This window comes from Lampetra planeri, chromosome 53 (assembly GCF_965212315.1).
Source record: "Lampetra planeri chromosome 53, kcLamPlan1.2.h2, whole genome shotgun sequence".
Taxonomy (NCBI): Eukaryota; Metazoa; Chordata; class Hyperoartia; order Petromyzontiformes; family Petromyzontidae; genus Lampetra; species Lampetra planeri.
In genome coordinates, this window is record NC_136159.1 from 904,182 (window position 1) to 929,871 (window position 25,690).

The 25,690-nt window shown below is 55.6% G+C and overlaps 1 protein-coding gene across 2 annotated transcripts in view; it reads right to left on the reverse strand.

Moving 5' to 3' along the window:
- LOC144734841 (adenomatous polyposis coli protein-like) overlaps nucleotides 1–25,690 on the reverse strand; it is a 68,118-nt gene that overhangs the window by 11,580 nt on the left and 30,848 nt on the right. The window contains exons 8-14 of one of the 2 annotated variants that reach the window (XM_078617248.1): nucleotides 8,901–9,020; nucleotides 5,788–6,202; nucleotides 5,040–5,135; nucleotides 4,586–4,725; nucleotides 3,242–3,319; nucleotides 2,731–2,847; nucleotides 1,142–1,356 (exon numbers count right to left, since the gene is read on the reverse strand). In XM_078617248.1, the coding sequence (XP_078473374.1) occupies nucleotides 1,142–1,356; nucleotides 2,731–2,847; nucleotides 3,242–3,319; nucleotides 4,586–4,725; nucleotides 5,040–5,135; nucleotides 5,788–6,202; nucleotides 8,901–9,020 (1,181 nt within the window). The remainder of the gene's footprint in view (nucleotides 1–1,141; nucleotides 1,357–2,730; nucleotides 2,848–3,241; nucleotides 3,320–4,585; nucleotides 4,726–5,039; nucleotides 5,136–5,787; nucleotides 6,203–8,900; nucleotides 9,021–25,690) is intronic. The other variant, XM_078617249.1, reaches the window with a different exon arrangement.

Genomic DNA, 25,690 nt, shown 5'->3' on the forward strand with positions numbered 1-25,690 from the left:
CGCTCACACACGCTCACACACCTTCACACACGCTCACACACGCTCACACACGCTCACACACCTTCACACACGCTCACACACCTTCACACACGCTCACACACGCTCACACACCTTCACACACGCTCACACACGCTCACACACGCTCACACACCTTCACACACGCTCACACACCTTCACACACGCTCACACACGCTCACACACCTTCACACACGCTCACACACGCTCACACACGCTCACACACGCTCACACACCTTCACACACGCTCACACACGCTCACACACCTTCACACACGCTCACACACGCTCACACACGCTCACACACACACACCTTCACACATGCTCACACACCTTCACACACGCTCACACACACTCACACACGCTCACACACCTTCACACACGCTCACACACCTTCACACACGCTCACACACGCTCACACACGCTCACACACCTTCACACACGCTCACACACCTTCACACACGCTCACACACGCTCACACACGCTCACACACGCTCACACACGCTCACACACCTTCACACACGCTCACACACCTTCACACACGCTCACACACACACACCTTCACACACGCTCACACACCTTCACACACGCTCACACACCTTCACACACGCTCACACACGCTCACACACGCTCACACACCTTCACACACGCTCACACACACACACCTTCACACATGCTCACACACCTTCACACACGCTCACACACCTTCACACACGCTCACACACCTTCACACACGCTCACACACGCTCACACACCTTCACACATGCTCACACACCTTCACACACGCTCACACACCTTCACACACGCTCACACACCTTCACACACGCTCACACACGCTCACACACGCTCACACACCTTCACACACGCTCACACACCTTCACACACGCTCGCATACGCTCGCACACGCTCACACACACTCACACACACTCACACACGCTCACACACGCTCACACACCTTCACACACGCTCACACACGCTCACACACCTTCACACACGCTCACACACGCTCACACACCTTCACACACGCTCACACACGCTCACACACCTTCACACACGCTCACACACGCTCACACACGCTCACACACGCTCACACACGCTCACACACGCGTAGCATTGTCGGCGCTCACCTGTAGTCCTCGTTGGTGGCGATGAGGCTGGAGACGTTGCGCAAGATGCCGCCGCCGCTCTCGATGATGGCGAGCGTGTTGGTCTGGCTGCGGTAGGCCAGCGTGTCCACGAGGAAGCCCAGTGCGCCCACCACCGCACAGATGTCCGCCTTGTTCTCCGTGCAGTGGGCCGACAGGTTCCAGAGGGCGCTCAGCACGCTCTTGAGCGTCGACTCCTGTGAAACCCGTACGCCCGCCCCACCATCATCACATCATCAGCATATATATAATGAGTGTGTTGGTGAGCGAGAGGGTGAGTGGATGAATGATGTGGGCGGGTGAACGATCCAGGTGGGTGGGTTGGCGAGTGGACGAGCGACACTTTACCATCAGAGAAACATTAAATACTCCCAAATATCACTGTCAGCAGTAGCAGAACAAGCGTGCAAACCAGGACACTCAATTGGTTTTGATAATGTTGAAGTTTTGTGCAAAACTAGCTACTACTGGCCAAGACTAATTAGAGAATCTATCGAAATTGAAAGAATAAATTTTTACTGTTCGGATAGCTCCCGTCTTAGTGCTGCGTGGAAGCGAATCATCAAAAAATACATTATTTAAATGCATGCCTATACAGAGCACCATACCTCAATAGGGATTGCCTTTGGTACGGATATTTTAATACACACAATGCACAGGAAGAACAAGACCAAAGGGTTTCGCATAATGCACACGCATAATGTACGTTGCCTCAGTAATCCCCCCCCCCCCCCACTTTGCACAAGAGCGCAGAAGCGTGGTCACCACATCTACTACCCCTCTATATAAGGAACGAAACAGGTGGACTTCTCCACAAATCTGGCTATCGCCTGATGAAGCTGGTGGTAATTACTGGCAAAACGTCGTACTCGGATTGTAAATGTTGTGGCTTGGCTCTCCAAAACACCGGTGTGCTGTACTCGTACACTACACTATACACTACTATACACTACACACCAGAGGTGGGACAAAGTCATTGTTATGCAAGTCCAAGTCGAGTCGCAAGTCATCAAATTCATGACTCGAGTCTGACTCGAGTCCAAGTCACATGACTCGAGTCCACATCTCATAGGTGGGACAAAGTCATTGTTATGCAAGTCCAAGTCGAGTCGCAAGTCATCAAATTCATGACTCGAGTCTGACTCGAGTCCAAGTCACATGACTCGAGTCCACACCTCTGCTACACACTGCACTATACACTACACATTATACTACTATACACTACACTATACAATATACTACACTATACACTACACTACACACTAGTGCTGTACTAGTACACTACACTATACACTACACTATACACTACACTACACACTACACTACACACTAGTGCTGTACTAGTGACGAATTGGCCACGTTCTGTTTACGTGACAACCCTTACTGGCTGGCCGTGTCGGGTGGTGGCGAGTTTAACGACACACTTATATATGGACGTGGCGATCTAACCCACACACCTCTATGATGGACACTATACCCCTCTGTGAGACGCAGCAACGCCTGCCTTCGGCCAGTGCCACGTGCGATGAAGAAATCCAGCGATTACTTCGGAAGCTCAATCTGCCGCTCACCTTCTTCACCTCCAGGGCGCACTCGGTGAGGGCCGAGACGCTGCCCACCTCCCGCAGGGTCTTCTTGCTCGTGACGTCCGCTCGCCACGAGAGGTTGCGCAAGACGCTGGCGATCACCTGCGGCACGCGCAGCACGGCCGGCGGTTAGAGCCCCGCCGAGCTTGCGGCAGCCACCCCACGCTGAATCCCTCCCCCCCCCCCCCCCGTGCCCTCCACCCGCTGTGTTCAGCAAACGGCGCTCTTCCGTGCAGCAGCGTCGAGGCCCTGATGTTGCCTCTTCCCTCCTAATTCTCTTCATCTCGCCTGATCCTTTGGCTCCGGTTCTCCCTTCTTTTTCCACAATTTTCCTCTCATTTCCCACTATTATTTCTCTTCTCTTAACTCTTCCTATCTCTGTTCCAATTACATGAGCATCCTCGAGACTCCACGACCTTTCCCTGTGGTGAGCCACCACGGATTAGCAGGTTTTAGCGGACACACATCGTGACCATTAGTGTCGTCGTGTTCTTACCTGTCGGAGATCCTCGCTGTCAGCCTTCAGCTGGGCCACCATGCCACGCATGCAGCCCCGCATTGAGCACAGCGTGGCCTGCGTACAAACACAGCAAGCAGCACGCGCACGCCACGCACACGTCACGCACACGCCACGCACACGCCACACACATGCAATGCACACGCCAGGCCACACACCACGCACACGCCACGCACACGCCACGCGCCACGTACACGCCACGCACATGCCATGCACACGCCAGGCCACACACCACGTACACGCCAGGCACATGCCAGGCCACACACGTAGGCAGGGGATATGTTTAATGTACAGGGCAGACAGCAAGGAGGGGGTTGGCAGTAGTTCCACAAATTAGCTACAGTCAGCTTCTATAAACAGTCCTCACGCTGTACACGGTGGCCATGAGCACGCGGGCGACTCTCAGCGGCCGAGGCTCGCCATAGGAAGGTTCAGAGTTCAAATCCTGGTTGGGGGTGGGGTTGACTCGGCCCATCATCATCCCTCCAGGGTTGATAAAAGAAGCACCACTTTGTGCTAGAAGTCAACAGTGGCTGTCCGATGGTTAGACTCGCACCCCCCCCCGCCACCACTCCCGCCATGGGAACTTGCAACTTCCACCACTGGCTCTGCAGGGCTTTAAACATAAAGAAGAGCACCATTTGAACAGGAAACTGCTGACTTTGTAGAAGCACAATTCTGATATAAGCAACACGTGCTTGCATTACACTGGTGGGGGGAGGGGGGGTGGAAAATTAGGACAAATTCTGATACAAGCACACGACTGGTAATTACCGACGACCTTCAACATGCCCGTCATTACAATTAATTTTTGGGTCAGATGGTCGCGTAAAATGTGTGGGCCGTGCACCCTTCCTCCACCTGACAATGAAATTGTCTCGTGAACAAACGCGGCCAATTTATTACTGCTTCAAAGCAGCACCACCGCTGCGTTGGAGAGCGATCCACACGCATTGAGAATGTCAGGTGCGGACATTTCGCCAGTAGTTGCAACAGCCATCATCATCAGGCAGTTGCCAGAATCGTGACAATGTTCCCCCGTCTCGGGCCGTATCCGTGACCTGCAAAGTGAAGCCCCCGCAAGGGGTGGAGCCGTGGTGCAGCGGCAGTTAGAGAACCGCCCCATGACCCCGGGCCACCCGAGTTCGATGCCCGGCTACGGCTAACCTCAGTGGCGAGTAATTTCCTTTCACCAACGCGCACCAATCAATTCTACACTCGGAGCCTGATCACGGCCGATGACATCGATGATCCTTGCCACCGGCGAGCCCTCCCCGGTGGTCTCCGCGGCGGCGCAACGGGCCGGGCGGCGGCGGCACGCACCTTGTTGGCGACGTCACCGAACGTCAGGTTGGTGAGCGCCATGCCGGCGTAGCGCCGCAGCGTCACGTTGTACTGGTCGCTCGTCATCGCAAACATCTCGCAGTCGGCCTGCAGCAGCTCGGCGATCGCCTGCAGTCCACCTGCAGGGAGCGCCAGCGTGTATAGTTACTCTCCGGCTCAATCACCCGCTCGCCCACCTGCTCGCACACTCACTCACTCGCCTGCTCAGCCGCTCACTCGCTCACACACCTGATCCCCCCCCACTCACTGTCGCTCACCAACATGCACACTCCCGATTCATACATTCACTCGCTCGCTCACGCACTCGCTCACCATCTCACTTAACCACCCACCCACCCACTCTCTCGGACTAGCTCACTCCGACTGGCGCACTCCTCACTCGCGTCACCCCGGCAGCCACGAGAGCCGCCACCCGGTGCGGTGCTGCCCTCACCGAGCTCGTTCATGGCGTGCCGGTGGTCCTCGTCGAACGACAGCTTCATGAGCACGCAGATCGCCGGCCCGATCTGGTTCTCCACCGGCGACGGCTCTGTCATCGCACGGAGCCGGGGGCAGCACACAGTGGAGAGGGGGGGGGGGGAACGTCAGACAAATGAGCGGTGTGCCCGAGGGGTGGAGGGGCCACTTTGTTCCGACAGCAAAACATGCGGGAGTGCTCGCGGCAGATGTGGCACGCAGTCAGGCGGCACATCTGGCTCGTCGGGGAATCTCGTCAGCACCACGCTGCTGTCGGCGTTGGGTCACGAGGCCGAGAACTTGTTCCCCGACACCTCCGCCCCGTGAGGGCCCGCGGTGAGAGGCGCGTCTGAAGATCTTCCTCGAGTGAACTCACTGCGGTCTGACAACCCGCTTTGATCGCAGGCAGTCGCCTAGATTCAAACCCAGGTCTCTAAGCGACAGTGCCCTGACCCCGTGAACACCGCATTGCACCACGACACTTGGTCCCACGACACAGCTGCGGGCGTACAACTGCTACGGAACCGCAAAAGGGGCGGTACAAACAGAACGTGTTTAGATTTCTGAGCCAGCTGGCCAGGACTGGGCCAGTGCACAGCTCGTTTTCCACCCAGGCAACCGGAGAGTCTGTGCCCTCCGGTTGCCTGTCGTGACGGTGGTGCGGTGGTGCGGTGGTGCGGTGGTGCAGTGGTGCGGTGGTGCGAAGGCGGAGCCCCCCTCCTTACTGCTGACGGACGAGACGTCGGCGGCGATGGCGGACGCCGTGGCGCCAACGCCGCCGCTGGCGGCCTCCCTGCCGTCCTGCCACTCCCAGCACGCCTCGCAGTAGGCGCGGATCTGCTCCAGCAGGTGGAGCACGCGCATCTCGCGGTGGCCGCGCTTGTCGTCGGGCTGCGAGTGCACGATGTTGTGGAGCGCCGCGCTGGCGCGCGCCCGCGCCTCCCGGTTGCCCTTGGCGGCACCGAGCAGCGACGAGTCCTTGTTGTTGCCATGCAGCAGCTGGATGAGCAGCGGCAGGCAGCCCGACTGGCGCATGGCGATGCAGCTGTCTTGCGAGCTGCTCATGGCGAGCAGTGTGCGTGACATGTCGTCCTTGTCGTGCGTGCCCAGCATGGACAGCAGCGAGTAGACCATCTCCACCTAGGGCACCCCCAGCGGCAGCGACCGTGGCACGCGCGTCGTCACGATCGACGCACACACCCAGCCGTGGTTGCTACAACTGGTCAACGTCGCTGCTTACACGAGAAGTCGAGGCATTGGTGCTCAATGTCCCGTTTACAGCTTTGCGGAGCCACTCGTGGCCATTGCACATTCCTCTGGCGGGGGGGGGGGGGCAGGGCGAGCCTCCCAATAGGACGATCGCCATTGACTTTCATACAAAGTGGTTCTCATTTTCTCGACCTCCATAGGGATTTATTGGATGATGGACCGAATCAAATCTCGACCATAATATTAACTCGTAACCCACTGGATTCGTGAGCTGCCGCCCGCTCTATCGCTGAGCTACTTGGCCAGGTTTCTATAAACAGGTGTCCACAAATAATAGGGGCAGATATATACACAAGCAAACCTCTGGACCGATTACGACAGACAGTATCTAGGACCCATAGATTAGCATTTCGCCAGTATTGAAACAAGCAAGCCTGAGGAGAATCAATACTGCTGGACCATACGGTCAGCCACTGTGGTCTGCACTCTCACGAGAGAATGCCGCTGCGATTATGCACACTGGCAGACAGAAGGCCGTGCAGGGCGGCTGATGGGATGCGTCAGAAACGCTCACATTGCGTTACGTGGAGAAACGGATTCTATGCGAAGGAGACGCGTTGTCTGCGTACGCCCGTGTGGATCGGGTCACGTGTTCCGATGCCGGGCGGCCAACGAGCACGGAAAACGGAGACTCTAAAACCGGCTTGGCGGCACAGCGAGCGACGAGCCGGTGCATGCGGTTACTGCCGCCTCCTATCCTCACCACCGCTGACCCCCTGCCCACCCACCCACGAACGCTTCACGCACGCGGCCCCAATTTCGGGGAACAAAACAATGGCTCCTATGACCAAATCACCCGGAATGCACGCAATCTCGTTACACCTCGGGTTAAGCCCGGATGAGCGGCACAGAAGGGGCGGTGTGGGCAGGATTGCGAGGGATGGCAGTGGCTTAAGAAGGGAAGGCCTTAGCAAAGCAATCCTTTGTTGTGCTGCACTATGCCACATCGCCTTCACCAAGCTGCACAGGCCAGCGTGGAGAAGTGTGGTCTACTAATCACCTCCTCCAGTCAAGCACTGACAATGTGGCTGCACCTTTGCGTGTACAAAACGGCTGAACCTCAACGGTGCGGGGGCCGGGGCTAAATGCGGACGGGACCCCACGCCGTGGGGGAGACAACAACGGGCGAGAAGCAGCAGCGCTCAGAAAATTAACGGAGGAGGCGGCGTCCCTGTGAGCCGCATCGAACCTCCGACGATGGACGAGACGAAATGTATATTCAGTTATAGTCAGAATCATATATTTGAATGGGCATTCGTCTGCCAGTAGGGGAGGGGGGAGATGATGATCGCTCCTGTACGTGTAATCCCAATTGAGTCAGTTGCTGTCATTTTCCCGATGAGGCAAATCTTGACAGTGATGCCGGCACACAATGGCCTACTCTTGCGAATGTCCACCGTGAGTGAATGATTATGGCTAATACACACCACCGCGGTGATAACCACTGTTTACAAGCACACACACGCGTACACATTCATTTGGCAATACATTCAATAACGCACGGAAGTTTTTGTTGCAAAACATGTAAGCAGCCGCATTATGATTAATGAGATAACATGAGAAGAGGCAATAATTGCTCAGTAGCCAAGCATGCTGCGCGGTTGTCAAGGTCTGACTGAGCTTAGCGGTTACAAGGTTCGGCATTGACGAGTGGTGACCAGACGTGCAGTTTGAAGCGTTAGTTTAGGCCGAGTGGCTATGCATTGGCGAGGTCATCACGGTTCAGAGATATATGATATGGCTGTAACATGCATGTGCGTGTACGTGTGTTTGGCGACTGACATGGGCTCTGCGGGAACACGTTCGCCGCTGGCTGCAGAGGTTCGCGGTTCGATTCTGGCGGCCACCCTGGTTAATTCTGCGGGCGTGATTTAACGGCCACCCTGGTTAATGCTGCGGGCGTGATTTACCGGTCAAGGACCACGTGACGTAATTCGCAAGAGTCGGCCGTTGTGTGCCAACATCACGGTCTATGTGACCAAATGTTTTAAATTACACTGCTGATTTCTCAATTGAGATCAGCCAGGGGTCGGCAACCAAAATAACAAGAGCAGCCGTTTTTGTTCGAATCCGGTAAAAAAAAAAATCTCAACGTATCGAGAGCCGCAACGCGCGTGGTGAATAACGTCACGAAGCGGCAGTCCCGAAAGAGCCGCGCGCCGAGCCCGGAGCCTCAGGTTGCCGACGCCCTGCCCGAGAGGGCGTTCTTGGTCTACTCTTCCACTTTTAGCCAGTCGTGTGGGAAGAGATGAGGGCGTACCCGCCACTTTGCCCCGCTGTAAGCGAGCGGCCGATCACAGGTCAACTGTGGGGGGGCCCATTTACACGGCTGCTGGGTTGACGGCGGGGGCGGCGGTGGGGATTTAAGAAACTTGCCCCGTCGCTTCAACTGCCGCTCCAGGAGATGGAATCGAACCGACGACCTCGAGATCGCAAGTCAAGCGCCACTGCTCACCATTAAGCCACAGAAGTTAAGAAGGTGTGCGGATAGGTGTTTGCGGTTATCAGGGTTGTGTGTAGTAAACAGACTCGGCACAGAGTGAAAGAGGGCAGTGGAGAAGGCAGAAACCTGAACTCTGACGTCCTCCGTTACCTTGGTACCCAGGTGGCTCGCCGGTTGCCGCGGTAACGAGCAGGTACTGCTGAAGCTCATCACACTGCCCACGTCGTGCTCCTGCCCTCCAGAGCTCTGCAGTGACAGCAGCAACAGAAACAACAGCAGCAGCATATTGCGAGGCGCTCACACCTCACACAACGTGCACATCCACACTGCTGCTTTGTACTGCACGGGTTTCTCTACGTGAATCTACGGTTCTCTGTGCGAGTCAAAGGGCCTCTATGTCTGTACACAGTCACTCACTGACCCACTCACTCAGCCACTCACCCACACACTCACTCACCGACCCACTAACTCACTTATCCACTCACCCACCAACTCACTCACGAACACACTCACTCACTCACTTAGCCACTAACCCAGACACTCACTCACCCACTGCCAGTAAGTTTTCTGAACAATTCTCACAACCAAATGTAGCCAAGTGTGAGAGATACGCGACGTTTCGCTTGAAACGGCACCAAGCAACTCCAGGACAAGTTCTAGGACATAAAAAAAAATCCAGGAAGTTCAATTTTGGGCAGATCATTAACGTGGCCTGGCCTCAAAAAATGTATCAATCACGAATCATTGAACGCAAAAGTGAACGAGCGAAGCGCAGATGAATAACGAGCTGCGTTACGCTATGCGCTGACACCACGGCCGCAGAACAGAAATGAGATTTTCTCGCTGTCACTTCTCATTCGTTTTGACACCGCCAACGCGAGTCCCGAGGTGTGAACATCTGATTTGACACGGCCATCCAAGGCAGCCAGTCAAGCGCAACGCACGTGCACCAAACGCGCGTGCGCACACACGCACACACGCACACACACACGCACACACGCACACACGCACACACACGCACACACGCACACACACGCACACGCACACACGCACACACGCGCGTACAGAAATCCCAAACATCCTCCGTGTAACCACAGAGACACAGTCAGAGCAATGGCTGTTAGCAAGCACCTGTTAAGGCTGGAATGGCACACACAAGGGTGTGTAACGGCCTGCACCAAGCCCTGCCACCTTTGTCCCCACCCATTGCTGATGTTTGCTCACTGTGCCATCTTATCATCTAAAGTTGCTGACCAAGAGGACAGCCCAGGACGAGTTGTGATATCGCTCGCCACTGGTGTTAGCCACTGGTGTTAGCCACTGGTGTTAGCCACTGGTGTTAGCCACTGGTGTTAGCCACTGGTGTTAGCCACTGGTGTTAGCCACTGGTGTTAGCCACGGGATAGAGATTGAGCTCAGGTCACACCAGTTTGGAGCGCATCGCGCCAACCACTGCGCCACCGCTCCTAAAATCCACACCTAGCAATACAGGAACACACAAAGGAACACAGGAACACACACACACACGGGAATACACACACACACACAGGAATACACACACACACACACGGGAATACACACACACACGGGAATACACACACACACACACAGGAATACACAGGAACACGCACACACATACATTTGTCTGCAACTCCCCTCCCCCCAGCCACCTGTGCCGTCGACTCCCTGCCTCTGTTCAAGTCCAGGACTTGAGCCCTTCATCTTCTCCTGTGCCTGACGGCCTCTCTCTCTCTAAGTGAATATCGCCCACTGTTTCTGTACACAGCATCTTAGGCTGCAGTCACACCGAGACACACTGGGGGTGGACTGCATGCGTGCGGAGGGCCTAGCGTGGTGCAGGGCTTTGTTCTCCCAGGTGCCATCAAGTAACAATCACAGATTCACGACGCTCCGACGACTCCGGCACGGGCGGCGCACGCAAGCGCCTAGTGGGGCAAGGGCACACACGCCTCCCCCCTCTCCCTCCCCCCTCTCCCTCCCCCCTCTCCCTCCCCCCGTGCACACACAATGGAAGCAGCAGGCTAAACGCCCTCGCCAGTGCCGTGACTATCGGGTGTGCAGGCAGTGCAGCTGCACCTGCCGGAACTACGAAGAGGGGGGTGGTAGAGGGGGGTGGGGGAAGTTGGACAAGGGGTGGCCATAGCATTCCTTGCACCAGGGCCCATGCCGACCACGTGATGCCACTCTCTATGGGTTTCTATGAGAGACGATAGGTACCTATGTATGTCTGTCTCTATGGCTTTCTATGTTGCTGCGACATATACCACTTTAAAAACTAATGATCGGAAAACATTGTTTTAATGTAATTCTCATCAGGCCCCCATAATGTAAACAAGCGCAGTCTCCATCCATCCTGTCTCTCTGGGTTTTCAACTTATGTTCTATAAATAGGGGCAATTGCCCAAAACATCGGCGATTATATAATTTCCTTTAACGCCGCAGTGTTACTGGCCCACGTTGTTTGTTGTTCGTGCTTGTCCCCCAGTGCAGCAGCATCGCCCGAGGATCCCTTACGGGTTTATATGCGAGTCTAGACTTGAGGACAACCCAGCCTATGCGAGTCTACGCATCTCAACAGCAGTCCATAGGTGTCAATGTGAATTTCACTCAATCAATATTTATTTTACACGCCAAAATCGGCCTCAATTAATGAGGCATCGGTGCACATTACAGAGAAACGGGAACGGTACAGGGGCATACGGCAACAGGAATGGAAAGGAAACCCGTCACGCTCCCAGCGCTTTAATGGACATCGGCGTAGCCGTCGAGTGTGCAGGCGGTGCACCTGCACCGCTAGGGTCCACGGGCCGGACAGAGGGGGCCCAGGCGTTGTTGCAGTGTGGCATTGGTGAAGAGGGCAGCACGCGCACACTGGACCGGTTCAGGTATCACTCGCCGCTGCTGTGAGCCGTCACCCTGGACCGGTTCAGGTATCACTCGCCGCCGCTGTGAGCCGTCACCCTGGAGTCGAACCCAGGTCCCCGAGCTCGCGGTTCAGGTGTGCGAACTTCCGCGCGATCGCTCCGTGATTAATTGCCCCACTAATTTATTTTAATTACCCCACGCACAATCAATGGCCCATTTTTCTCGTGAACGATTTATCCGCGTGCTGGATGCTGCAGGGCAGCCAAACAACTCCACGCGGCATGCCAGTTACGATTATTATCGTTACGCACGCTCGTTTACCCAGTAAAGCCTCGTTAAGTCTCTTTATTTTCATGAGGGTCCTGTCAGGTGTGTGCAGAAGGGGTGGGCGACGTTCCTGCTTTGTGTAATCCTCCATTGAATATAATTGTGGATATTTTGGCCAAGGCCAGTTACGCTGTGTGTGTGTTTAGCTATGGGTGGAAACAGGAGAACCCAGAGGGTGTCGTGGTGGCGAGACGTTCACTACCTCGCCTGGTATACACAGGAGGTGATGGATTTCATCCCGTCCCTAACGCCTGTACATTTTCGAGTTTGCACGTTCCCTCTCCCCGAAGTCGAGTGCATTTTCCCCTCCTCATTTAGAGTCAACATGCGCTTAGATGACGAGCCACCTCGTTGAGCTAGAATTCGTGGCCAGGTCGCTTCGTGGGCCTTGCCTGGTAAAATAAAACTTGTTTGGTTTACATTACACAGCAAACGGCAGCTCACGAATCGACGTGTTCACACGACAGCTCAGGGCACGGCAATCCGCTGCCTTGCTGCGTTTCGACTGATTAGCATTGATGTGTACACCGTTCTTATTATTTTGCCTACGATTATAATCGATCGTCAGTCCGTGCGCGGTTCGAGGCGCGCATCGTTGAGTGTAGCGATCGATGATGATGGGCGAACCGATCCGGTCGTCGCGACGAGTTCGATGCGAATTCGCTCACCTGGCCCCGCCGCGCTTCCTTTGTGCAGGGATTGGAGCCGAGCCGGCTCAGCCCCATTGTCCTTCACCACCCCCCCCCCCGCCGCCCCCCCAGCTACCCAACTCCTTCACCCACCCGCATTGAACCAGCGTGGTGAAGTACGGTCAATCAACATCCCATGACCTGCACCAATGCGGAGGCCCACACGTCCAGCAGTGGATTGGTTGCGCCCGTGCACACGACCGGCAAAGGCACGTGGAAGGCTTCATCCAGCAGTGGCTTGACAGAATGCCGTGAATTATTCTTACGATTGATCATTGATTTTTGGGTCAAGTAGCACGAGTGAAATCTGTGTCGTGGACCATCCTCCACCCGCCACAGCCGATTCATTAAGTTGTCAGTTGAACAAATGTGGCTATTGATCACTGCTTCAGTAGCACTACCAGCAGCGTGCTGGAGTACACACCCGGTATGCTGGACAATACACCGGTGTGTTGGAGAGCGATCCACACGATTTTAACAACCGAATACCGAAGATACTACTCGCATCTTAATCATCATCAGGCAGTTTGACAGAATTGTAAAAATGTCCTCCAGCCTTGTACTTAACATCGATCGCAAAATCCTGTGTGGTGTTGAATTTAAGCAATTCTCATTCATTCAAACGGCAAAGCCACCGAGCAAAGCCCTGCAAACTGCACCGACACCCAACGCGTGAATGGCGCCGCCACCGTGCGGACTGCGAGCGCTGCACAAGACAGTGCTGACACGCTGCTGCTGCTGCTGCTGCTGCCGCTTTGTGCTCGGGGGATTATGAATTACAGCTGTCGGTCGTACGGGTCACGTGGGACCGCACCGCAGCGCCGTCGCCTGGGCAATCAAGCCGATACGGTTCCTCCCCGACATCGGGGACCCGACCGTTAAACGAGCCACGGGGCGCCGGCACACGCCGAACCGCGGGGAGAGGGAGGCAGCGCACGACGCCCGGGGTCGCTCGGCCATATTTTGTGGAGATTCCCTCTCTGGTCACGTAGCGCCACGGCCATTGTGCACCTCCCTCGCTCGCTCGCTCCCCTCGCACAGCCTCGCGTTGCCAGGCAACCACAGCGAGCAGCCAGGCAGCAAGGAATCATCTCTCCCTCCCTCCCTCCCCTGCTCGGTTGCTCATTCCGTCTCGCCGGTTTTTATTCAACCTTTTCCCCTTCTCCTACTCCGACCATCGCCGTCCAAACGTCAGCAGCGTCCACAGCCGTGGACATTGCTGAAGAGAAATATAATCACGGAGGAGGAGGGGAGAGGTGTGGCACCACCTCTGCCTCCACCATCGACCGCGATGATTCTCCAAGCCATCGGCACAACAAGAGGCACAGTGTGAGCCTTACAAGACGCGTGTGACATCACCGGGGCGGTGTTGTCACCGCGCCAGGACACCCCATTCGGCGCCCACGCCGCAAGATACATTTACGTTGTCTGTTCGAGCGTGATTGCTGGAAGCGACGAATCTGTACCGGGGCCAAAGGCATCTTCGCCCGTAAAAAAAAAACACAGCGCTGACGCCAGCACGATGTGAAAGTTCCCCCCCCCCACCACCCCCACCCCCACCCCGCCACCAGAAAGAAGACACAAGAGCTGGCACGGGCGGCTGCATCTCGCGGCCAGGATCTGCCCGAGCTGATCGCTGCGACGCGCCGCCCGGGCACACTGGGCCCCTTTGTACGAGCGCCTGCCTTCGGAAGATTCACGACTCGTCAAATGGCGCGCCGCTCACAGCGACGGCGGTTTATCACGGAGAGCCGACGGGAAGATGGCCCCGCCGAGCGACGTCACCTCACGGGGTCACGGTCGAAAGGTCGATGACGTCACCAGCGTCCCCACACGCCGCCTTGCCATCGCTTCCTCCCATCTGCGAGACTCCCGCAGTCAACACAGTTGGGGACGAGGCAGCGCAAACAATCCCGCATCCTTGTCGCAAATTAATCGAATCGTCGCGATCCAGGGCCCGAGGGACTGGATTGAAGAAATTTATTTTAAAAAATGTAAGCTGCAGTGAAAGTAAGGGATTGCTAGTGGGTCACATTCTATCAGTATGCAGTACACATCAACAATATCACGCGCTGCTCGATGCCGTCAAATCGCGAGTTTCCAGAGACCGAAATCAACCAACAAACCGAGGCAACGGTAACGCCTGTAACGAGTCGGCACCCGGCTGCCACGGCGGAACTCGGCAGCCCGAATCTGCCACGGGGAGAGACCTTGCACAGAGTGCGGGAGGCTGGGGCAGGAGAGCAGAGCCCAGACAGATTTGCGAAAACACGCAGCGGGCTAGGGGAGCAGATGAAAGCTTCTCGGAAGGAATACGAGAGGCAATCGACAGGAAACGTTTGGAATCCATCGCCGCTCAATCGTTAATTAACAAAGGGCGATGCTGCGCGCCACCATTACCGCTGCGCTTCTCAATGCGCTCCCGTTCGGAGTGCGGACACTCATCGGAAGTGACGTCCCCGAAATGTGAACAGACCCCCTGTCGTCAAGCCCCTGCTGGATGAGGGGCCTCCGAATGCCTTGCGGGGGGTGGGGGGAGGAATGTGTGAGGGCACACTGCCGTGACACGGCAGGGATCGTAAGCTGACGAGCCCGCAAACAAGAAGCGCGGAGTGCTGCACGTTTGCGCATTCCGCGCATTGAGAGGACAGGAAGGGGAAAACGCACGGATCGAAACAAGTCGGTGACATCGTGGCGACTTGAGAATACTTTGGTGGGCCTCGTGACAGGACGGCTCCATGCCTTGGAGGGGAGCGATGGCCGACGGTCGAGGGCGGATCCTCGCCGGACGAGGGCGTCCGCAATAAGCGGCACCGCGTGAGCGGCGCGCCACGGATCGTGCGGCATCCGCACGTACCGTGATACGTGTGGCAGCGGGCATCGGGAGGTCTTCATCCAGCAGTGGATAAACCATGGCTCGTGGTGGTGAAGATGATTAGTAACATGGAGAGATCGATAAGCATGCTCACTGCATGATGGCCTGTTCGGCGCGCAGAGAAGAAAAAAGGTTCCAGTCCCCATACGTCAGTTAATCCGAGACCCGAACATTGAGTCCCCTCTGGACCGCAACGACAAACCTGCGTCGTGATGAATTATTGGGCGAGGCCACGGTAATGATCTGAGCGAATTGGTGTCAAGAGCCCACCACCACCTGACTGGCACGGGCGCCAGCAAGTGTCAAGCGATGCACAACATCCCTACGCTCTGTCCGGGTCGGCGACCTCGTCAAATATATTCACACCCAGCACACCAAATCCAGTACCCCTCCCGTTATGCCCTCTGGCTACGAGTAGTCACGTGCCACCTATCCCAGTCAGTCCATCAGCGACCGGTTACAAATATCCAGTGAGAAATCGAAGCGACAGGCCCCCCCTGCCCCCACCCCCCCGTCACGTTACCTGGCGGCACTCTGGGGGGTCGTGGTCCGAATCCACCGAGGCGGAACTGCCGCCGAGTCCACGGGAGCCGCGCAGGCCGCCCGCGCCCTCCCTGTGCGGCACCGACTTGCGGTTGGCGAAGAACCTCAACATGAGCGCGGCGCTCCACTCCGGCATGGGAGGGCCCGCAGGTGCGACGGGGCCGGGACGCCGGCTGCGGCGGCGCGGGTGGGGGCCCCGTGCCTTTGTCTCCTCACCTGTGTATTCACCTGTCTGCTCACCCGAGCTAAGCCTCCGCCTGTCTGCCCACCTGAACTAGCCCTCCCCACCTGGCCGCTTCACCTGTACATTCACCTGTGCCAACACCTCCCTCTAGTCTTAGGTCACCTCTCCCACACCTGTGCCTGCACCGATCCGCTCGCCTGCGCTTAGACCTGCCACTGCAGCCGTCCACTAATGGCTTCCAGCACTGTGCGCCTGTACCCTCACCTCCCTACACCCATCTGCTCACCTGTACTCAGCTGTCGGCCAATCCTTTTACCTGCAGCTGGGAACGCACCTATACGCGCGGCAACTGCCACGATCCCTGCACCTGCCCCCGCCCTCCCCCGTCCGCACCGAGCCAGCCCGGAGCCACGCCACAACTACCGCCGCTCCGGCACAGGCACCGAGTCTCGGGCCACTGGGCCAATCGATCCACCGCCACTCCCGCGACGACCGCGGCAGCGTGAGCTCAGCGCCGCGGACAAATAGCTGCTGCCGCCGCCGCCGCACACGCGCACACGGGCAGGCGGGCGGGCAGGCGGGCGGGCGAGCGAGCAGGCGGGCAGCTTGCGAACGTCCACTCGACGAATTAGCGGAGGGGCGTCGTGACCCCGGCGACTAAGGTCCACGCAGACACGGCGCGCGCCAGCGAGCGTGCAAATTGTGGGCGCGCAGAGGGAGGCCGCGGCGAGGCTCGGTGCCGCGACGCGCCGGACAATGGAGGACGGAGCATGCTCAGTGGCGTCCGCCCGTCCATCCGCTCGCCCACCCGCAGTCCCCGTGTGCTCGCTCGCTCGTTCGCTCACTCCTCCCTCGCCGTCTCGCTTGCTGCATCTCGCAGGCGCGCGTGCGCGCTCGCTCCTGCCCTGCTATTTCTCTCGCTCTCCCGCTCGCTCGCACTTTGCTTGTGCTCTCACTAGCGCTCTCACTAGCGCTCCCTCTCTCTCATTTGCTCTCTCTTATTCGCTCTCACCCGCCCGCTCTCCGGCTGCAAAGCCAAGGCACCAGCCGCTTGCTCACGTGACTCCTCACTTGCAAGACAGATTGCAGGAACAAAAAAAATCTGCGGAAGCCTCGTCTTATTCTCGAGGAACGACCGATTGTCGGATTTTTTTTCTTTCAGTTTTGTTAGAGCCTTAATTATGCATGGCATGCAAATGCGTGCGCTGATCAATGCATCCCTCGACACTTCGCGACCGCTCTCGCGATGAGAAATGCGAGGGATACCAATAACTTCCGCTGATTTCTAGGGCCCCCTGCCTGGGTCTTGCTGTAGCTCCTATCTCCCTAGACTGCCCTGACCCCCTTCTCCGTGGGACCCAGGGTTCAATTGCAAAACTGCTGAATAATCGCTGCGATATTCCAACTGACCCGACACAGGGAGCCGCGTAGCTTTCGATCGCTTTCAAACGGGAACAATCGACAATGTGCATTTACGCAAAATGGGCACGGAGCTTCCGTGCACTCAATCTAAGGCACGACTGGTGCCACGCAAGCTCGTTAGGCCCAGCAAGAGCACCGGCTAATCCGCCGGATCCTCATTAGACCCCCGCATGCCCAGCAGATTTAACAGCCGAGGCAAACAAAAGCACGCGGTCCGTTTACAACGGGGAAAAATAACCAGCGACAATCGCAGCGGAGAAACACAACACCGTGCCGCTGCAGCTGGAGCGTCCAATTAGGCTGATTCGTGTATTATTGTTAGATTTTATTACTTCTTCTGCCAAACACCGGGCTGGACAAACGACGCCAGGGCCACAGAGCTCCTGGAGGCCGCTCGCCATCCAGGGGGCGGTGATGCAGCCTCGGGTTAGCCGCGTTCGCCGCCGCTCGCCGCAAAGGTGCGTGGTTTGATTCAGGCGGGCCGCCCTGGTTAATACCACAGTTGTGTGCATTGCCCGTAAATTTACTCCGACAACCACGACGTGCCGTCTGCTTCATTCGCAGTGGAACGTTAAGAGGTCCCGTGACATCGCTCTTAAAGAGTAGTAGGCCACTGCGCACCGGCTTCACGGTCCAAGTTTACCAAATTTAAAAAATCACACAGCAAATGACTCAACTGGGATTACACGCAACAGCAGCAACATCGCCCCCCCCCCACCCCCAAATGTGAAACTACCGCAGCCTGTGTCCGTGAAACCCAGCAGTGCTTCATCACGATCATAATTACCGTTATCCCTCCGCGCGCACAGAAACCACGACCGCCGGCGCAACAAATCTGGAATTCCGGCGGCTCTCGCGGGAAAACCCCCGAGCCCCACAGCACAGCGCCGCCCGCACACCGGCCCCGGTCACACCGGCCCCGGTCACATCGGCCCCGGTCACACCGGCGCCGCCACACAAACCGGACGATGCAAACGAAATGTGCCGCCGCTCGTTTTTATCTGCGGCAAAACAAGGCGGTGAAAATAACCACGCTCCCGCGCTAAACTTGGGGCGTCCGCCGCCATTCGCCCAGCCGACTCCGGGGTACATCGGCGTCACCGAGGGCCGGGCGGCGTCCACCCCGGATCCGTGCCGCCAGCAGTGGTGACGCGCCACCCTCGTCAAGGGTACGTCGCGCCCACAGCCCACGCACTGACCGCCACACATCTACACGTGCGCATGTAGGCGACAGGCCGTTGCGCACGCGTTACTTTACACCACATCCACCATACCTCTTTGCGAATGGCTACTCCTGGTCACGTGCCGCCAGCTACCTACCTACGTACCCCCGATCATTCTGAGGATAAGGGTAACAGGACACATCCTGGATAGATAACCCTTGATGCCGGTTCGCTTTCCCAGCTATCGCTGTGCACCCGCGTAACCTCTGCCACGGACCGCAAGCGGGAAAACCTCGACTCCGGCAAAATCGAGTTTTTGCTGCGAAGCAGAAAATATGAAAATGGAGGAGGCAGCAGGAGAAGCAGCTGTTGGGGGTTGCCGTCTGCCGTGCGGGGGGGGAGGAAGAAGCCCCCTCATAGGCGCACAGCCAGATGTCACGTCAAGGCCACAACTAATGCAGGGGGGGGGCCGCAGTGATCTCATTATTCACCAATACCACGTGCCGAACAACATCGTCACCAGCAGCATCATCATCATGGCCACTACATACCGAGTGACATCATCATCGTAGCATCACCAGCAACATGAACATCATCATCACTTACAGAAACATCACTCTCAACACTACTATAAGCAACATCATCATTGCTACTGCCTTTAACACCATCATTACGAAAATCGCAGTAACCAGCACCACCACCACCACCATGGCCATCACTACACCCATCATGACCACATTACCATCACTCGTCAATGTCTTCAATACACCAGTTGCATTTCCTGTGTCTCGGTCGAACTATTTCGGTAACAGCGGCGCAGCTATCGAGTGTGCAGGCGGTGCACCTGCACCAGGGCCCACGGGGTGCCGAGCTCAAGCAGCAGGGGCTGGGGGGGGAGCGAGGAAAGGAGGGCCAATTTCATTTAGTCAAAACCAGTTAGAATCATTTTTTGCGGAGGAAACCCAGAGGAATCCTCGTGTAGAACAAGGGGAGAACATACAAACTCCACACGCTGACTCTCACACTAATACAAATATCCCCCATTTAACCTTGACAGACTTTTGGGTCAAGTGCCGTGAGCGAGCACTTAAGAACGGGCATGGTACACGAGGGAGTGGGTGGCCAGCACCACGCCCTACTGCCTTTAACTCCCTCGCAGCGATGTTTACACCAGGCGTCAGGTACTCTTTTAAGGCTGAGTAGACCTAGCGGACGCCCTGGACTGGTTCAGCTAATTGTCACTGGTGTTGGCCGTGAGCTGAAATCTAACTCGGTTCACCGGGTTCACATTGCAAGCACGCTAACCACTTCGCCACTGCTCACACACACACACTCGCACACTCTCACTCTAACAAGGGGAGAAGACACAAACTCCACCCAAAAAAGGGGGCCGGCGTCAGGAATCGAACAAAGGTCCCTTCTTGCTGCGGGCCACGAGCGGTGACCGCCGCGGCAGCAGCTGTTGACAACCGACGGCAGAAGAACCCTCGCGGGAGACAGTGCCGGGGACGGCACCCGCGGCCCACGCAGCAACAGCGGCAGCAGCGAACCGCCGGCGGCTCCGAGCGGCGGGGGTGGAGAGGACACCGCGGCCGCCCAATGGTCTCTGCTCTCACCGACGACTGCCTCCATTTCTATCGCGTCAGCTGCGGCGTCACGTGACCAAGGGCGGTGCGGGAAATACTCTCGTAATCGTTTTCGAACATAAATAAATAACCATGAGACAACGCGCACAGGACAATACGATCACTGGAGAATCGACCATGAAGGTGCGGGAGCGTCGCCGTTCAATCCGGCTCCGGTGGACGGACACATTCAACACGACGCAGGGGCTGGAGTGACCGGACATTACAAATCGCAATTGACAATTTTTTTGTGTGTCAGATCGCCGCGTGAAATTTCGTGTCGTTAAACCCTCCTCCACCCGGCGGTTTCCCTGGGAATCTGGCTGTGCACCTTCGTGTGATATTTGTTCCGTCGCAAATTGTCGCGCGGAGAGACCGACCGTCCCTGCGATGGGAATGTGGAATTTTCTACCGTTGCTTCCGGACTGTTTTGCAGACTGCGGTCTGCTCGCTCGCCCCCCGTGAGATGAGACCACGTAGCCCCAACGCGGGGGTCGACCCACAACCCCGGGTCAATTACAAGACCGCACTCCACAGACTCACCTCTGCTTACCTCTCTCATCTCACTCGACTCCCCTCCATGCACCACTCTCCTGCCTCTGCCCTCTGGTCTCACTCAACTCCCTCCCCTCCCCCCCACCGGCTCCCCACCTCTCTCCTCCCATCGCTCTCTACTTCCCTCGCCCTCTCCGCTCCATCAACCAACGCTTTCTACCGAAGCCCGCAATCAACCTTCTCTCCGTGGGAGGTCACTCATTCTCTTCCTCTGCTGCCTCAGGAATTTCCTTCCCCCATCCGTCCATCCGTGCTCTCGACTCCCTGCCCCTGATCGAGCCCAGGCTCAAGGCCATCCCCCCACTTCTCCTCTGCCAGCGACCGGGAGCCTCTCTCTGCACAGTAAACGTATCCACTGTTTCTGTTCCGCGAAATCATTAAAACACGGTAGATCCACACCGTGTTTTAATGATGAAGCCGGAGCAGATGACGGCTGAAAAATGCCTCTGGTTGTGTTCCATCGCTGCGAACCCGGGCGACGCAAGTTCGATTCGCACTCACAACCAATAACAGTGGTGCACATCTGAATCGATTGCGGACCTTCCCGACGTCGACTCGGTGTGTAAACAAAATTGCACTGGGGAAACAAAGGTGGCCAGGTGTGGTGTTGGTCACTCAAATGTGCTGGCTAACAGCACTTGGCTCGAAAAATCTGTTAAAGGCTATACGAGGGATCTTTGTCTTTATTTGTGTACGTGTGCAGATGTATGTGTGCCAACCTCTCACATACCTCCTGCTTCTCAATCACGTACGTACGTGCGCGACCGCATAGTAACAACCGCAAAAACCGAAAGCTTCCGCAGATTTTTTTTTCCCCGGAGCCCTCTGCACATCAACCACAGCAGGCAATAAGTGCGGTGCACGATGGAGTGGAGCGGATGTGAGCGGGAGTGACACGGGGAGGGGGGAAGGGGGGGCGACCGTCTCGTCTGCCACTCCGCAGCAGCCGTGGGGATTCTGGGTAAGACCCAACATTCTTATCGCCTTACAGAGGGAGACGCGATGGTCCCCCCCCCCCCCCCATCATACAGCGCTCTTCTTCCCTCTCACGCACCGCGGAGCGTCCGCTAACGTACCGGGCTAATGCATGGTCAGGGTGCCTGGGTATGACAGGTTCCCTAACAATATCCCCGTTATTTTCAAGAGCCCATTCACAGCTTGTAATGCTATTCATGTTGCTTTTATTGCAATGTACAAAAAAAATCCTGACATGAGTACCAGGCAGATGTTTATTTGACCACAGGGACCACTTTTTGACTTGGGAGCGTTATTTACGCTTTCCAGCCGACGTCGAACACGTTAATGCGTCCACTCCGTCCGCCCGTCACGGTGGGAAGCGCGTTAAATTCTCTTGAAAGTGATCCAATACGAACGAAACTGCCGCATGAAGTTGCGTTGTTATAACCAACTTTAACCAATTGAAAAACTGCATGTCAGTACTTGGGTTAAATACGGTGGCCATGCGCGGTCACGGGGACGCTCCGGCTCGCACACGACTGGCTGGGTGCTCGGCGCTGGGAGGGAGTGGAGCTGTAGCTAAGCCACGGGGGGGGGCGTGTTGATGACCACCATGTGAACAAGTGGACAAACTGATCCATCAGAAGTGCGGCCCCAAAGAAGCCGGGAGACAAAAGCCAGAGCACAAAAATAGCCAAACACGTGAACGTCATTTGCGCTGATGGGCTCCCCATCGGGCTTCCGTTGCCGCCGATTCAACACGCACAGAGACAAACGCACTCCCCCGCCCCCGCCCCAAGCTCTGTGGTACTCGATATATGAAATTGTTTACACCCGGAGAAAACCACACGTGCTAAGGAACAACGCTATCCCATAAAGATTGACCAGGTGGCATCTACATTTTTGCTGTACCACCTTCTCCTGGCGAGCCGGGGTACGGTTCCCACTTCGACGCCCAGGGGAAGGGAGTTTCACAACATCTGTGCGGTGATCCACCAACCCTGGCTGCTTCCTCCACAGTGCTGCCGGGCTACAGGCAGCAGCCACGTGCAGCAACGTAGCCACCACCGCCAGGCTCATTTTAGAGTGCGCAGCAAAAAAAAATTTCCATCGCAAAACAAAAACGCAAGAGGGAGATTTACGTCGTTGTCTGCCCGGGTACTAAAACTAAGAAACAAATTTTTTTAAACGACACGAGAGCCCACGCAAAAACATCCCCTTGGCTTCCACACAACGCCTTGCCCCTGTGCCACCCCGACAAGCGGAGGCCTCACAAAGCGCCGCAGCGGTCGCTCCGTTGCCAGGGGGACTGGCCGAGCCGTCGATGCGACGACGGACATCGTTCAAAACCAAGCCGCCCATTGTTGCAGGCGGGCGGGCGGGCGTCCAGGCCCGTTGGAACGGAGCGCGAGCAAATTTGCTCGGATCGGAGCGCGCGCGGTCAAATGGACGAATCGGGCATTAATAACGAGAGGCGATGTGATTACAAAGAGGGTCGTTATTACTTGAATTGTTATTGTTGTTGTTGTCGAAGTAACCAGTATCAGCTTCATTACCAATGTCATCATCGTCACGGTCACTGCAGTCAAGGAAATGGGCCGGACAGCCGGTGCTAACACCACTATTGTCAGCCTCCAACCATCGTCACTGCTATCATCGTCGTCGTCGTCGTCGTCACCACCACTGTTTTCATCACTAACACCATCATTGCCATCATAACCTCACGAAATCATCACTCTCATGATAAACATCAACATCACCACAATCACTACCACAACCATGATGTCATCATCAGTGTAACACGTTTCCACTTAAGACTTGTCCGTGCCCCAACCTCAAGCAATGAATGTTATTAAGATTATACGCAGGCTTTCTCGAGCAATATAACGATTCGCAATTAGTTTATTGTTGAGTTAGATCGTGTAGGTATACGTAAGAATGTTTACTATAAACCAAATCAGTCGGCATATTTTTAGCCACGACTTGACAACTTCATTTGGTTGGCTCTGTCGCAGGGTGGTGGAGGGTTATAGTTCAACTTTGATCGGCATTACACCTTCGCAAACTAACACAAAACAAACGAATCGGGTAACGCGATTGTTTTTCTTTCCGCTGGATGTACCAGCCGAGCCCGTCATGTTGCTCCTCCTTAAAGGTGCTAAGCTGGGCAGAAGCACAGAGACACCGAATCACAGATGGATTCCGCAAATGATTGATTAAACTTGATTGACTGAAAAATGAATCTAATTCAAAGCCTTCTCCCGCCCCCTATCCCTGCCCCCCCCACCTCCTGAGAATGTATTAGATAACGTCAACTTCTATTTGTGCACTATTTATCAATTTGTCATGTTATGACACAGGCGCTTTGGCGATGATTTCTCATTTCTTCATTGCTGTACTTAATTTGTTTTGTCATTCGGGTGAAGGAGGTCACTCAAATGAGACCCCTCCTTGTCTCTTGAGCTCTCACCCTGGCTCAACAGAATCAACTTGTAACTTGAACTCCACGGCCCACTCACCCGCCCACCCACTCACTCATTTACTGCTCACTCGCCGACTCACTCAGCCAGTTTGACACGTAAGCTTTCGCGGCCAATATTATTCATAATGAAGGTGTTTAGGGTTAGATCGCGTACGTATAAATGTGTCGGTTACCCGCCACCACCCGACACAGCCAACCAGTAAGGTTTATTGTGTAAACAAAACGCACCAATTAGTTGCTACTTCAGCCCACCGGTGTGTTGGAGAGTAAATCCACAGTATTGACACTTTGAGTAATGTGACGTTTCACTGGATATTACATCCAGCATCATCGGGCGATTTTTCCACTCAGCCACTCACTCCTTCACCCAAGCGGCTCTTGTAAATGTGATTCTATCCTGGTCTCTTCTTGAGTTCTCACGTGGTTAAACAAAATAAGCTTGGAGCTTGTTGTTACTGCTGTGGGTGCTGGGCCATGGCTGCTTTGTCTCCGGCCATGCCACGGAGTCACTCTCTCTCTCTCTCTGCTGCTTCACGTCTTCCCCTGCCCTGTGACCCGCACTCTCGTTCCACCCGAACTTAATCATTTGTCAATTTGGTAAATGCTCGTGAGATGCGACGGGCTTACAATACGCCGTGTATATTTAATTTGCTGTTGTTGTTGCTATGCTCATGGATATTCCACGTGCAGTGAACTCTGCGAATTATATTCTTGCCCACGATGACAATATGTTCAGGAGCTAATTGCAAATGTTCAGGGGCGCTATCCATGACAAGAGGGCTTCGGCAGAGAGATTCGTGTAGTTTTATTGCTACTCCTCCTTTGAAGGAGCGCAGATTACAGTGGTTTACTCTATAGTCCATAGTTTGGATTGTATGACCAAAATCTAGATACTGGGGCTTGTGTCTTTAATGTTCTGTTTATGAAGAAGATGTGTACATCGGTCTGTTGATATTCTTTGGGTCTTTCGGTAAAGTCACGTAGAACAAACAAAATACAAAAAAACTACGACGTTTCGATCGCAACACAGGCAGTTGATGGCTACGCCAGTGTCTTCCAGGAGTGCCAATGGTGCGAGTGACAATCGATGACTTACATTTTTAGGCAAATGATATGCAAACGATACTCTAGCGTTAAAATGACATTAACGGAGGGAATAACAATCTTGATTTTAATAACACTGTACAGACGTCAGAGCAAACATGGGA